The sequence below is a fragment of the Bombus affinis genome, chromosome 2 (assembly GCF_024516045.1).
Source record: "Bombus affinis isolate iyBomAffi1 chromosome 2, iyBomAffi1.2, whole genome shotgun sequence".
Lineage (NCBI taxonomy): Eukaryota > Metazoa > Arthropoda > Insecta > Hymenoptera > Apidae > Bombus > Bombus affinis.
The window spans coordinates 14375856-14391707 of record NC_066345.1 but is presented as its reverse complement, the minus strand read 5'-3'; the positions used below and the strand labels follow the sequence as shown (position 1 = coordinate 14391707).

Here is a 15852-nt window from a genome sequence, read left to right as displayed (position 1 = left end):
ATATGACGAACAAATAAAATAAAATGAACAAAAATATATCGCATAAAAATACACTTACGCACTGCGGTACAACGCGATCGTTCGAATTAGCCTTTTTCTCACACTGGCAACGTGACGATGTTTACAATAACGCGAGATACTATCTGACGATGATACGTCATAATTCGATGGAAAATCTTAGTTTCGTATCGCTGATAAAAGAATGCTGTTTAAATAAAATCCGAGCGTAGATCAACGAATCCTTAAACGATTGATTATATCAGAAGATTAAACTTTATGACTGATAAACTTGCAGTTTTAGAAAGAAATTCGGAAGCCAATCTTTCGTTAAGCTCGACCCACTTCTATTTTTCTTCTACCTTCATCTCGAACAATGCTAGCCGATTCTAATGAGAATCAAGTATAGTGAATTAAAGTAGACGTCTGAAACATGAATCGTACGAATCACTGGGCGGAATTACATGGCATAAAAGATCCATCGATTGTTGATGTCGTGATAAAGGAAAAAAACGTTAGTACAAAGGCAATCGCGAGAGTACTAACACGAAAATATATTGCTCTGTAGTATAAAGATCCACGTTTGGACGATCGAAGATCGGTTTTGTATTCAAGGAGCGGCTAGCAGAAGATGCGAAGGCGTTGAATACTGATGCCGTTTGCGTTGACAAAGACCTCTTCAAGGTCGGGGTCGCTATTCGATACCTCTTGTGCACTTCTTCGTCTTTTCTCGAGTAACAGATCCTTCGTGAGCCTTCGCTGCACCGTTAAACGCGACGTTGTTCTCGGAAAAGGACTCGAAAAAGGAAGAGAAAGAGGGAATTTCGTATGTCACGACAGATATGTGGAATTCAACGAATCGTTGAATGTTTTTGGCTAAATACGGTTGCCCGACCAACTACTCTGTATATTTTATGTAAAATTATGTGTAGCTATAAAGAAGAAAATAACTCGGAATCTATTTTTGTTTCTGTTGTTGTCAGGTTTACGAATTTATTTTCCATTTACATATTATTGCACTCTACGGTGATGATTTCGTAGCTCGAAAACGAAGCAGATAGGAAATCATTCAAAAACTTTGTTCGCTCTTCTTTTCGGGAATCGACGATAAACGTTGAAGTACGGTATATTCTACGTAGAAGCTGAAGATCTAAGATTTGATAGTTTGAAGATACAGCGAATCGTTGATATAGTTTTGCTCAAAAATTGGCAGAAAAATAGATAAAAAGCAATTCGATTATTTCGTGATCGATAACAGAACGACATAGTTTTGCAGGTGTTGCGTACACCTTCGAATGCTTCGATTTTTATACTATCGATCGCTCGCCAACTGAAAATCAGGGAAAGTCCCGTATCTGTTCTTTCCCATGTACAGGCGTTAATCAGCAACAATGTCATTAACCGAGCCATTCATCTAAGGGAAATGAAAAAGTAACGAGCACGTCGATAAATCAATCTAATAATGAACACGCACTGTAAATAATACGTATCAATCTTTATAAGTCACATAACTGGGAATATTTCAAGCGATATAAAGAACGATATAAGGAGAGAGAGAAAGAGAGAGAAACAGTATGTTTCGTTATAAAGTTAGAGAAATAATCGAAGCTCATGTACGTTGAACTTTTTAGCGACGAAATCACATTGTACACGATAGAATATTGCTACGACAAGTTCAAACAAACCGATGTCCTAGTTACCTTCAGTTACGTATCTTGCTCTTAACGCGATATACGATCACTACTTTTAGATTATTTGTTCTTAATAAACAAGGATGAAGTTCGACGAAACTAATTTTCTTCTTGCAAATCGAAAGAATGTTTCTTTAAAGAAAAAAGAAAAAAGACGATTCTAAATCATTCTCAGAATCATTTTACTCTACTTTACTGTCTTTTGCCCTACTTTACCCTATGCAAGAGAAACAAATTAAGTCGTTAGATCATAGGCATCGTTACGTCTTTTATACCAACAGGTACTAAAAACACGTGTTCCTTTTCAACATAAAGTACATCCTTTTAATCGCAAGATAATAAACCTTCTCCACATAATCCTTATATAATGCATTTGCTTAACGAGACTAACTTAACGAGAAGACCCAGAAAATCGAAAAAAGAAACGTTCAAACGCGTTCAGAAAATACATAAAGATACGTAAAAGGAAGATTTTTTTGCATTTAAAGCGTAGAACGCTTGTAAAGATTATAATACGTCCATAAAGCATCTAATAAATCTCAACAAATTCCACGTAACTATGGTACGAGATTTTGAAAAATCATGCATCCGGCGCTCTTTAAAATCGTGAATCATCCTCTGTATGAAACGCTACACATAATCGTCACGGGACAAATATGTATATAACACCTGCAAAATCACGAAAAGCGTCTCCGTCGTTCGCTTTGGCTCTTTTCCATCGTGGCGCGCATTATGTTACTTTTCACTGGAAACACACACACACACACCTTACGAAACTTGTTATCAGCGATAAGAAGCGACGATAGGGTGCCGCGTGTAGACAAACGTAACTATCAAGAGGCATTTCACTGCCTCGTGGCCTCGATTCTGCAAAAGATCGCGTTAGAAGCGAAATTACGTCGGCAATTGAGCGTGCATTTCTGTCATCGTAAATCACCGAATCATTTGCTAGTTTAACATCGAAATAAAACTTTCGTTAAAATAGAATTTTTACCAGTATCCTTAGCCGTCCCTAAAATCTTTTTAAATATATAGCTTCTTGGTAATTTTCCTTTTTTGTAATTTTAAGCTTATAGCGTAATAATATAGAAGCGCACACCGATTAGGAAGATTACTAAACGCGACTAGAAAAATATTAAGCACGTTCTTGGACTTCCCTTTCGTAATCACTGTGCGGATTAGTCGAATGTTCGCGGCAATATGTACTTCCTTCCTTAAGCGCCATCGTGTAAAAACACAGACCTTTATCAGTCTACTTTAACGTCTAACACAAAATTCCCTTAACCAGTTAGTTGCGGCGACTTCTTTGAAAAACGTGTATCTAAAATGTATCGCAAAACGTAAGCGATGACGAGTATACTCGTCCAAAACAGCTAACTGGTTAATTATCTTGATATGATGACATGATGACGTCTTCTACTAAAATGAAATCTTCGATGAATCTATCCAACCGTTGAGCGCTCAAAGGAAAGACAGCTAAAAAGAATGGAAAGGATATAGAAGATAAAATCACTATCCACGGCAATATCTACGCCTTTCTGCTTGGATTACTATCCGTTTCGTGAAGGATTTTAGGGGAGATGCTTAAAAGTCAGGGTTTTTCACGATCAAGAATCACGGATTTACATTCACGTTTGGCCTTTCAGACGCTTGTCTAGCGTCTATCTTCTGATCCGAAAGGTCGGCGTGGTTGATACATCGGTCGACCCAGTTACCCAGTTCGTTCCTAGGCAGCCCCGTCGTTAAATTTATCAAGCGAGTTGCCTACGCAGGAATTCCGCTTTAAAAATCGATCTCTCCCATCCGGCAACAAATTTCAACCGAATGTGTCCAGCCTGGTAAAATCGATCGTCCTACCTGTTCCTTATCGCCATTTCGCGCGACGTTATTACCATGCGTTACGTCCGCGACACGTGCATAACGACGATGTTAAAGGTAGATAGACGGGATAGATATGGAATCATTACGAAAGAGAAAACAGCGATTATTACAAGAGTCGTGGTGGAGGCACGAAATCCACGCCAGTTTGAAATTGGGTCATGGAAACGGGGCACACGTCAGACCTGATAACTTTACCAATCAAAATGTCAACTTTTTGACAAGTGAACGAGATATGACGATCATCTTGTGTGTTTGGGTTTATGTGGAGTAAGCGTTGGACTTGTTCCTTTTATCTTGTTTTGGGAGTAGGTGGGACTGAGTCGAGAAAATTTGTTTACTCGAATTGAGAATTAAGTTAAGAACCGAGAGGCGAAACGAACGTAAACGATATTATTTTCAATAGAACGAATTTCCATGGGAATGTTGTGTACCAGACAGGGTTACGCACCTGTAGAATGTTAAACGAAGTAATAACAACTATCTTTAGTGATAGTAACACACATATACGACATTATAATTCTCGTTTTGTACAATTTTTATAGAACAATGGCTTTCATTTATTTCACACAATATATACAATATATATGGACATATAGTTTTCATGTTTTATTCATTTTTATTGCTGCTATTATCGCATATTGAATTTACGAGAAAGTATTGAAAGAACAAGAAGCTAAAAGCAGCGAAATCGACGACGTCAAAAATTCCCAAGGCTGTTCGTTAAACTAAGAACAGCATGGTCTGTAATTTGAAATTGTATTATCGTGTTTTCTGCGCGTTTCTCAAGGTAGCTGGGGCATAAAACGTCTCGTGCTTCGACCGAATAGCCGGCCACAGGTAATTACGTCAACGGCGACGATTATTGATTTGCAGATTTGCAAGGATCGCCTATCAACTCAGAGGAAAATGTCACGATTACGTTCCACGTGGCTTATAATCGGCAATTGTCGAAGCTTTCCTCGAGCAAAAAATTGTCAAATAGAAATAAATCCCAAAAGGAGATATCACAGCTTAACAATTCACGTTATTTCAAACCATTGCTTATTTTATGTAACGTGTTTGATAAGCAGCTGCAAGTTCGTTTTTAAAGACATATTATGCAATTTGTATTGTTTATAAGTTCGAAGAAGTATGAAATTAACTTCTGTAAAATTAAGTTCAATCCTTAACTACTACGGTGAAAATACAGTGCAAATACGTTGAAGTAATTACAATTACTGTAACTACCTTGAAACAATTAGAAGTAAACTATCATGGATTAATAATTCATATTTTATCAAAATACTAAATGACGTGTCGTTTATAAGAAATTGTTGGAAATTAAATTTAATTTCACACCTGAGAATTGATCACCACAGTGACCTTCTTATTAATGATTTTTCTGAAGTCATAACTACTTTCAGTTTCCTTCCGTTCTAGTGAAAACTTTTAAAAGCATTGAAGATTGATAATAGTGTTTCTTATAAAACTCTATTTTCCTCTTCTCTCTCTCTCTCTCTCTCTCTCTCTCTCTCTCTCTCTCTCTCTCTCTCTCTCTCTCTCTCTCTCTCTCTCTCTCCTTTGCACTTTCAATCTTAAAGAAGGAGAAGAATATTTCATCAAAATTAGCGCGTTAGAAAAATTCTGTGAAGGTTTATTTTTCAATGAGACCCCATAGCCTTGACGAATAGGCATCGATCGAACTTCTACAGCTGCTGAATACTATGAAACCTCCTTCCGTCCCGATCTTTGCTCGTGCCTAAAGCATTCCACCCTCTCGACACCAAGAGGAAGCAAATGACTCTAATAGTAAGAAGAGATTCTTAGAAACGAGCTACGTGAGACGGAAAAAATGTTCTCGAGCAACTAGACAACGTTTAATCTTCCTTGTCTTCCTCGTTTCGACCATGAAGATCGCGCAATCGCGTTCTTTTCCTTCGATTTTGCTTCACGTGGACATGATCGCACGTGACATGTAATTGCAATGCTGTCATCGTGATTTACGCCACAATGTCTTCGGTATATCTTTTTTTTTTTTTTTTCGTTAATCTACGATCTTCTTCGCAACTAATTCGTGTCTTTTCGTCGCCGGAGGTGCGAGCGATAAGCCATGGTACGTTTATTTACGAGTTGTTTCAGTGTTGTAAATTAAATGATGTTATGCTTTGTGAAAGGAACAGGAAATTGTTATGAAAAAATTGTTAATTGTAATACGTTATTGTCTGTGTGTGTGTGTGTGTCCTTGAAAGACATAAAAATGTAATATTTTTAGTACGATTTTTAAAGTTGCTAATTTACGTATGAGTTAAAGTAACGTCGTATCTTGTACGTAAGAGATATTGAAGAATTATGGTGATACAATAGAATGCTTGAGTACTAATGCGATTAAACACGCCCACGATTCGTCACGTTGCCTTGAAGAATTTGTTCGTCATAAAACAGAAAGGGACATTGTGGTCAATTTATCTTTATCTTGTGCAAAATTATTATTATTATATAGGATGTTTCATCGATAATAAATGTCTATATTATCTGTGATGTCGAATGCAACAAACAGTGATTAATTGCTCTTGAGTAGCTCAACTTAAAACTGGAGTTTTCAAATATTCCATATCAAAAGGATTTTCAAATACTTCAACACATCTCGAAATATAAATCATTTTTTCTGGTATCTCTGCCTACTTGTATTGTTGGAGAAAACAATTATTAATTTAAGAAGCTTCGAACTCAAACTCTAATAGCAACAAAGACCAATAGAAGAATACAAAATTATATTACAAACCCGTAAAAATCTGTAGAAAATCATTTTCTTATACAAGATATTCTGCTGTTCGTTGAGGTAGATTTTCAACCTGAAAAACATGTGTACGTCTAGTTGTAATTTATTCGATCATGATTATAATTTTCTCTGCTGGAATATGTAATTTAATATATACGATCATTCTACTTACAAGTTCCTTCACAAAAAGTCAATTATATTCCAGTTAATTACAAAAAGCGTTTTCAATCTAAGTACGTCAGACGTACGTTAATGAATGGACAAAACGACGAGTCTTCATCATTAAGAAAACCGATGTTCGGGCATGAGACACGATGTTAAACTTCCGCGAGATCAATTAGATCACGTTGATTCGTACACGTGTCTGGGTTCGCGATCATTCGCCAGACCGATCGTCTTTATCACTGCCCACGCAATATTACTTGCCGCTTCAATGACGATACAAATCCTTGAATTCCACCGACGATTTTACCTGGTGTTCGAGTCACGATCAAAATCCGCAAAGAAAAAGGAAGAGGAAAAGGGAGACGTGAATGATTCAGAATTGGTAGCTTCTCGGCACGTACACGCGTCTACAACAAGAACACTACCGTTCAAAGATATTCAGATACTCGCAGAAAGATATTCAAAAGTCAATAAGTACAATTCTTGCTCGTTAGTTTATCTTCCACGTGATCTTTCGCCTACTTAACGTGCTACCGCCAATCATTGAAACTAAGAGAGGATTTGTCGTGACGAAGTTCGATATTTCCATATGTAAATATTTCAACTTTAATTTAAACATTTTTCAAAGTTGAAAACCGACCGACCTTTTGTATTTTTTATAAAAGAACGTACGTATGTTTTTCTAACACATTTATTTAATTTCCCTCGTCGAATCGAACGTCTTATTATTTTACGTTAAACATTTCCCCGCGTCATTAACTTTGCAACTACGATATTTACATAAATAATATCGCGTGTACGTTTAAAGGCAAAAATCATGTACAGTACGTAGATAGTTGTGTTCGAATACTTCTGATCAGAGGTGTCTATACTATACGATTGTGTTACGAGGGCGTCGGAAGGAGTGGCCCATTCACGCGTGACACACACGCTCTCGCAACTACGCTTACTCCGCTTACGTTCATTCATAAAAATCACACCGTTCCTGGAACCAGCTCGCGTCGAGTTTATTACGCGATTCGTAAGACGCGGAAGCGTGATCCAGGTTTGAATCATTGACACTGAATGGAAACGAGCGGTGGTAATCTTTATAGCCATGGAATTTACCTCGTCGTCGTGGGTTTTCGTTATGAGAAAACAAGTTTATCCTGTGGAAGTATTTTGATAGTCACCGCGATAGAATTTTTGATGACTAGTGTTGAGTCTTTTCCCCATAGGCGTCTCCTGCCTCTTGGATGTCCAAACTGTAACAATGGAGATTATCGAGTGAGTTCCCTTGTTTGTCTTTTGAGTGAATGGATTTATTGATCGATCACCCTGACATTTCATGTTGATATAATGAATTATAGGATATAATAATATCATTGATCTGGTAGAAGAGCGATTATATATAAGACATACGTTTTTCTCTATGCAAATCGCGATGTTTATTTTCGTCGATCTCATGTACGTAAGTTATATCAAACCTAAATCTATACGAGCAGAATTGATTAACATAAGCATCCTCTGGAGCTCGAGATACACTTGAAGCGCGTGTTTCGCAGAATCCTGCTCGAATCCTACGTATTTAGGGTGGAATGCATTAGGTTAAAAATAATACTCGAAGGATGGAATAATCCAGCCTTATAATACAAATTTTACATTAAATTTTTGTAGCCATTCGAAGAACTACTCGATCAACTCTATCCTAACTACGATATACAGGTACGAGTCATAGATGAACGAATCGTTCGAATCTGATATTTTGACACAATATTTCAATGCGATATTATCCAGTTATAGTTCTTGCTTATTAAACGAATTTACAAAAAGCTAAAAAACCACACGCGTATATACAATTAAATGTAATTAATTAAAATTAATTAATTAATTAATAAGAATGAATTAAAAAAGGTTTGGAAAATGTTAGTTCTCTTCCAAAATTACTTTTCGAAAGTATGGTTGCCTGCTAAAGATTTCTAATTAAGGATTAATAACGAAATCCTCGAGTTGGAATTTAAAAAAGACAAGCAGGTTATTTCGTTTAGACGATGAATCATCGCCTTTTATGCAAACTGTACATATTCTGAATCCTCAACGGAGGTTCGAGTGCAGCAAGAATTCTCTCTGGATCAGACTGTGCACATCGATTATTCGAATGAATATCTCTTTTATCCGTTACCGTATTGTGAGTCACGGCATAACTTTGCGTTTACGAGGAGCTAGCCGAGGCTACGGTTACGATTTAATGCTCGTTTCACGATTTATTGGCGTGTCATTTCGCTAACAATGAAAAGGACCACAGAGCGGTTCTAAAAACCACTTCAACCGATACCGCATTTATCACGTAATTGTACTATTAAAATGTTTCAGACATTAGAATGTTACATGTAATGATTGTCACTTAACGATTTATGGTTCTGTGATGAGCTAAATGATACGATAGCGATCCTAATATACTATACTTCTCGGTAAGATGTGTATTTTAATGAAAAAGTAAAATAGTATGTACCTAATAAATAAATTAGATGCCGATGTTGTAGATAGAGATTTATTTACAATGAATTTCTCGATAATTGATGCCAGGCGAACAAAGTTTCTTCTTAACGATACGGTAGCTTGCAATTTCTTGAATCACTGTAGTTTTTGCTTATTAAAAGATAATTACTACTTGGTAAAGACGTTTATCCGCTAACGTAGATTATATTTCTTACTACTTCTTACAAATCGAATTACAGGTTTGTTCCTTTTATCGCTGTCTTACTACAATATATCAAAGTACAAAATATATGTACTTTTGGACCATGCTTTTAATACTTTTAGGACATTCCTAAAAGTATTTCTCTGATTTGTCGATCACGAAAGAAATTGGAAATGAATTACAGGATATTATTAGGTGAGACGAGAATTATAAAACGTTCGACCAACATCTTTCAAGGGACACTCCAAAAAATAAAATACTGAATAACAACCAATGATAGTACCTATCCATTTTTGTTTCTCTATCTTTTACTCGATGTACGATAAATGTTACAGAATTTTATTCTCAATTTCTTAGTCAACAAATCCGTTCGTTGTGAGAATCAACGAGCAACTTCATCGTCAATGAAATCGTAAGATAACAGATCTTATGCATCAGTGATTGACGAAAATTTGCTGCGATTCAGTCAAGAATAAGAGACAATTTTACGTCCAGAAAATTAGCGATGATTCAGTCAGGAATAGGAGATAAAGAAAACGGAAACGCGTGCTTACACGCGCGGCGTTTTATTCGCCGGAATATTAATTCCTTTTATTCATCGTGGCTAGATAACTGTATCATGCCGCTATGGAATCACCAGCCAGGTCAATCCCCTCGACATCACCATCTGTCCCATTTATATTTTTTCAACGTGCGAAATATAGCGGCCCGGCCATCAAACGAGATAATAAGAATCGCCTTATTATTTCATATAATTTTTACTCTATTAAAAAGCTACATATGAAACACCAATTTCAGCATAATTGTGGAAATATCAAATTATCCTTTAATTTTTGAATTAACAGTAATATAAAACGAAAATTATAATTTCATATATCAATGAAACGAATGTGCAATCGTTATTTAAGAAAGCCCATTGAATGGAATCTATTTACCTGTTGCAGAACTACCTGTCTCAATTTGGCTACTTACAACCTATCAATCCAACAAGTGGTGGAATTATATCTCAGGATACACTCTCGAAAGCGATCTCGGAATTTCAAGCTTTTGCTGGATTAAATATTACAGGTGAGTCTCGTATTCCGATTTTTTATAAGGTATTTATTAACGTAGTAACAAAATATCAAGGAAAGATAGATACCTTTGCTCTTAGAGAAAAGTCTCAGTAAGAATTACTGGTACGTCCAGTCAAAATTTACGAAAGACATCAGACCGTCGTATAATAACGAGGAAGCCATTTAAAAATAATAGTGCGATAATAATGCGAATAATAGGAAACTAATGTAAGACTACAGCGGACTAATAGTCTAAAAATAATTCAATGGAATAGCAGAAAAGTGTAAGAATAGTCAAATAGAATGAGCCAAGGATATTTCAGTGGAATAGGAGGAATATAATGAAAGAACGCTGCGGTAAACTATTCTAAAAATAATTCAATGAAACTGCAGAAAGAAATAATACAAGAATAATCGAATAAATATCCCAACAGAATGTTAAAGAACGAATGCAAAAATATTCCGACAGAAAAGTTCAAGAATAATTCAAAATTAATGCAACAAACAATCCAAAAATAATTCGATACAGCTTATACGGAAATAATAGGGACGAGAATATTCCGATTAAATAATTCAAGAAAAATTCCAATGAAATAAAAGAAGAAAATAATGCCAAACTATTCCAAGCGAAAAGTCTACAAATAATTCGAGATAAATTCAGAGTATGCCAAAATTCTGACAAAACTCCACTACGCGCTTCTTTCTTCTATCCAAACACCTCGAATGATCTACTCTAATCGTACGAATGCAACAGTCTTAGTCTTATCAATTAATTTTTACAAACGTCCTTGCGATCGTACTATATTAAAACCGTAATTGAGTTTAATAGTTGTCGCGAATGAATGAATCATGCCGGTGGATGGTATCTGTTCGGTGTCCCTCTGACATTACTATACTGTTTGCTCTGACTCAGAGAAAACCTCGCAGCAAGCTGTAAATTGGCTAGATAGAAGCAATGAAATAGATGCGAATGATGTGTGCCTCGCCATGTATTATTTCACAGTTCGATCCAAAAAGTAGTTTCCTATACGTCAAAAGACACGCGCGTCATGCTTGTTCGCGCGAATAATTATTATTCTACCGCGAGCTGAATAGTAAAAATACTTTCAATTATCAGCCGTGGAGTAATTAAGACCGCAGATAAGAAGCGACGTCACAAGAAAGTGGCATGGCTTCGTACAGATAATAAAATGCAGGTGCGTGTGACTGTATTAATCTTTGAAATATTCGGGTAACAAACGTGTATTAAAAATTAATAAAAAATCGCATATTTTGTACGTTTCATATCATAATTTTCTTGTATATTATAATCGTGGTTTAACTTTGAAAAAAATCTGACTGATCTTATGAGACAAGAATGAAACTGAAAGAAAGTAAACAAAAAGTATAACTGATTAGCTATGGTTGTCGATTAGTATTATTTGTTCAATCGCAGCCACATTTTTAATCGATCTAATTGTAAATACGTTACCGTATCTTAAAAATTATACTTATTATATTTTCTGTTATAAAGAGTCAAAAAATAATATAAATACAATGTACTTGCAAGTACATATTACAGCCACGAAGTTACGTATCTTAAAGAGATGACAGACTGCCTTAAAAATACACAAAAGCATGTATATTGGCTACGTACAGCAATCTACAGCTAGCATTGAAATTATGATAATTTCGTAAAAAGATAATACGCCAATTTACCCACATATTAGCCTATATACACTGAAAACTGGAACACAAAGTATTTTCAAATGGTATCCACATAGTGCAGAAAATTTTGCAAATACAATACCATAACAATTTAAATCTAAAATATTTTTCTATATTTAATTCTATAATTCGCCATTTAATTTAATTTTATTATCAAACTTTATCATTCTATATGAACGTGCCAAAAATACAAAAATACAATCTTTCTACAATTGCTAAAAACATAAAGGTGTTTTTAACAAAATTAATGTCAATTCTCATCAAACCTTGCGTGATACATTATTCGAAAGCACTTAATCTTCTCTAATAAAGCGCTGCTCTATCTCCTATTATCTTTAAATTATGGTTTAGCCCAATGGTAAGAAACATCCTGTCATTCTAAGAATCGTCTCGATTCATTCTCGGTTCGCAACAAGCGGACAAAATGTACACTTACATATCCACGTACTTGTTCGACCGGCTCCGAATAAAGAGCGGATTTTTCAGCGTTTCTAGACCTTGAGAGACCAGACGCCACTTTGGCCGATCCGTCTTCTCTGAAAACACGCGATTCGAGCCTGCGGACATAAATCGATGTTGGTAAAAGAGCGAAAAAATAAAAAAAGAAAAAAAAAGAAACCGCTGCCGTAGCAGAAATTATAAAAAAATGAACGAATAAACATCAGACAATATGCGTGGACGATGAGAATCATTCAACGGACACCGGCTATTAAAACGAACGAATTCGAACCAATCACTGTCAAGGCTCGAGCCTTAACAGAACGTTGGTCGGCAAATAACGCGACGACGAGGAAAACAAATTAATGCTTCCGGTAAAATTTCAATGGCTGGCCTGGGTAAACGCGAGAAAAGCGAGAGTGCGTCGCTGATAAATCGTTATCTGAGATAGATGATTTCTAGAGACTGATAGGACAAGAATTTTGTGATAGCTGATTATTGCGACTAGGATAAATATTCGACTGACAAGGAAGTTACATTGTACAGAGCGATTTTAATAATTGGGACAGGACATGTGTATATTCCAAGTGAAATTTCATTATATTACAATTGTATTTCTTCTTTCTTGACAGGATGAAAATCCTTCTTTTACATCAATCGATTATACGCGCAATAACTGTAAAAATATATTTTTTAAAATTTTGTAAAAGCTCGTATAGGAATCGGAAGTAAGTAGTTTGCGTTGTAAAGTCACGGGATGATTCCTTGTGGATAATCGATGATGATGCTGAACGGTGTGACTCAGAGTTCGGAGAAATGCAACAGATTCATTAATGGCGCTTAAAAAGTGACTCACATGATGTGACTGCGACCATGTCATCCGGCCTTTTTCTCATATTAATTACGATTAGAAGTCAATAATCGCGATTTTAATTCTTCGAAATTAGACTCCGTTCTCTGATTTGAATCGATTTTTGTTGGATCAAATTTAATGATTTTAATACATAATATCTGGTATGATATTATACCGAAAGAAATTACTATTTGATAACAATGTCTGTCTCTCGATCATTAAAAAAGTAGTATCTCTTCTATCGAGTCTATCGTATATCGATATATTTTTTCTAACAAAATTGGGTTACTTCTCGATCAAATAAAATTCAAGGCAACGTTATCCTGCTACATTTACCACGTTGTATAAAAGACAATTTACAGCTTTGCATAAAAATCAGCTACGCTTACGATCGTTACGATTACAATTGACTTAAAAACATTCTTCTGATTAACACCTTTTATAAATACGCGCATGCCTTTCAAACACCAGTCATCGTGTTTCGTTTTTTACGACCAACACGCACGTAAACTGATTACATTCTGAAGTAGCCTATAATATTAACTATTACATGATGTGTTGTTAGACATCGTTAAAATTCTTGAATCAAGTGCAATTAAAATAATGAATGTAATTAAAACGGACACAGAACAATGAGACACTAAAGATAAAAGCAGAGTGCTGTGAAATATTTGAAGTTGCAGCTAATTTAACATTATATCGCAACAACAAAAGATTTTATAATCACGATCGCAATGTAAATACGTTTTTCAAATGATTTCCTGCGACAGAAAAGACGGAAAACATTTCTTTCGACGAATTGCCCAAGCAAGGATTGCTAAAGTTTTTATCAGATAATGGAATCTCTGACCAGAACGAGCAATTTGTGACGCAAAAGTGACCGAATTCATCGATTATTACGAAATCCAGGTAAAAGTCACGTCATATTTCACAGAGAAAGGATTTCACTTAGCTCAAATACCCGCGATATTGCATCGATTCGATTTAAAACGAATCGTATGAATTAGATTGGACAATAAGAACGGCAGAAATTTCTATTGTGAAACAGGAACAAGAAAAAGCGAGATTTAAAAAGAAATCGTACATGTAACTAGAAAATCGTGATTTTATAACGTCAACATCGACGAACTAATCGTTGGCGTTTACATAAAGAAACACGTTAAGAGATAATAAAAATAGCGCAGGTAAAATATGAATGAGCTGTCGATAATAAATCGGAATGAATTTCCAAATGAAATTCAATCAAATGAAAAAAAGAAAAAGAACAAAAAGAACGTACTAATTAATTTTCACCATCTTTTATTGCATTTTCCTCGCATTTGCAATTACACGTATGATTTGACTCTTAATAGGAAATTAAATCGAATAAAATTCTAAAATGAATTTTTTCTCATTAAAGGAGAATATCTTGGGAAATAGGAAAAAATGAAATGGTCGCTTTTAACAAAGCAAGCATTGAAAAATCCATTCGACGAATACAAAGTAAAACACGAAGGTGAACGGAAGAATGATCTAACTGTTAAATTGTACGCTACCAATGGGAGTATTATGCGGGATGAAACAGTGTTTATTGACAGCGGTCTTCTGGCACGCGTTCAACGAATCCAGAACTTCCTACTTACTAAATATTCGCTGGATATTGCCAGCCTTGTCCTTTTATTAGTCGCGGCAAATTAAGTCCTGCACACGTAACAAATACGTTAGAAGAAGGAAGAAGCGAGTGCTAAGTACATTTCGTAAGAAGTTGTCCAATAGAAGCGAGAAAATTCGCGTGAAATCGATTTGCGTTCGACGTAATCGCGTGTTTTCGTGTTCTTGCACGACTCAGGAAAGAAACGTACTCTCCATTAACGATTAGACCGAAACGTCGCGAAGAAAAGAGAAAATTTTAGAAACGCGACTTTTGTTGCTTTTTGATAATTGGAGATGTGTTTGACGAAAGCAATTTGTCTTGTTTAATCGATCTTTCTCTCGTCGTCGGTTATCTCAATCAATATTTTAAGATTTATGGGACGATATATTTGGAAATAAATTTTAGATTGTTGTAATTTTTATTAACATAATATAAATTCTATTCTATCTTCTTCAAATCTGAGTGAATTATTTGTACTAATTTCATTCTTATTCTAATGAATGATAATGGTATTGACAAAGCGTGGAACGAATTAGAAAATTTACAGAGAAATTGCAATATATTTATTACAAAAATCTTGTAAATATTTGTATAATTTTATAATGGAGCGAACAAAGTAATCCAATCTTATCAAATCATCAGAAGCAGGACTCCGAACTGAGAACAAAAAGAAATGAAGAGTATATTGGATGAAATAAGGAGAATGTTCCAATGATACATATTCGATCTTCCTTCGACACGTTTACACCAAAATAAACAACTTGATCATTAGTAACTGTATTCACATCGATTTGCAGGATCTTCCAGTTAACACACCACGATTTCTACGCAGAGAAGTATTAATAAACGTACATAGAACCTGCAGTCGCGTGCCCAATGCAAAGTAGAGACTTGTTTACACGTGACACGAGATAGCTAGAGCTCGTCGCACACTTGATCGAATCGCGTTTTCAAACCTGATTAAACAAGTAATCTGTTAAACATGATTAAAGTC

General features: G+C 35.4%; 1 protein-coding gene and 1 long non-coding RNA gene across 9 annotated transcripts in view; one reads left to right on the top strand and one right to left on the bottom strand.

The window, feature by feature from the left end:
- Nucleotides 1-15852, top strand: part of LOC126926503 (matrix metalloproteinase-14) — a 40310-nt gene that overhangs the window by 10171 nt on the left and 14287 nt on the right. For all 4 annotated transcript variants that reach the window (XM_050742798.1, XM_050742816.1, XM_050742807.1 and 1 more), the window contains exon 2: nt 10117-10240. In XM_050742798.1, coding sequence (XP_050598755.1) covers nt 10117-10240 — 124 coding nt within the window. The remainder of the gene's footprint in view (nt 1-10116; nt 10241-15852) is intronic.
- Nucleotides 1-15852, bottom strand: part of LOC126926745 (uncharacterized) — a 71313-nt gene that overhangs the window by 45484 nt on the left and 9977 nt on the right. For 3 of the 5 annotated variants that reach the window (XR_007714842.1, XR_007714839.1, XR_007714838.1), the window contains one exon: nt 7600-7736. This is a non-coding gene — a long non-coding RNA (uncharacterized LOC126926745). Of the gene's footprint in view, nt 1-6460; nt 6800-7599; nt 7737-12370; nt 12492-15852 lie in introns of those variants that run through there. The other 2 variants (XR_007714844.1, XR_007714845.1) reach the window with 2 other exon arrangements.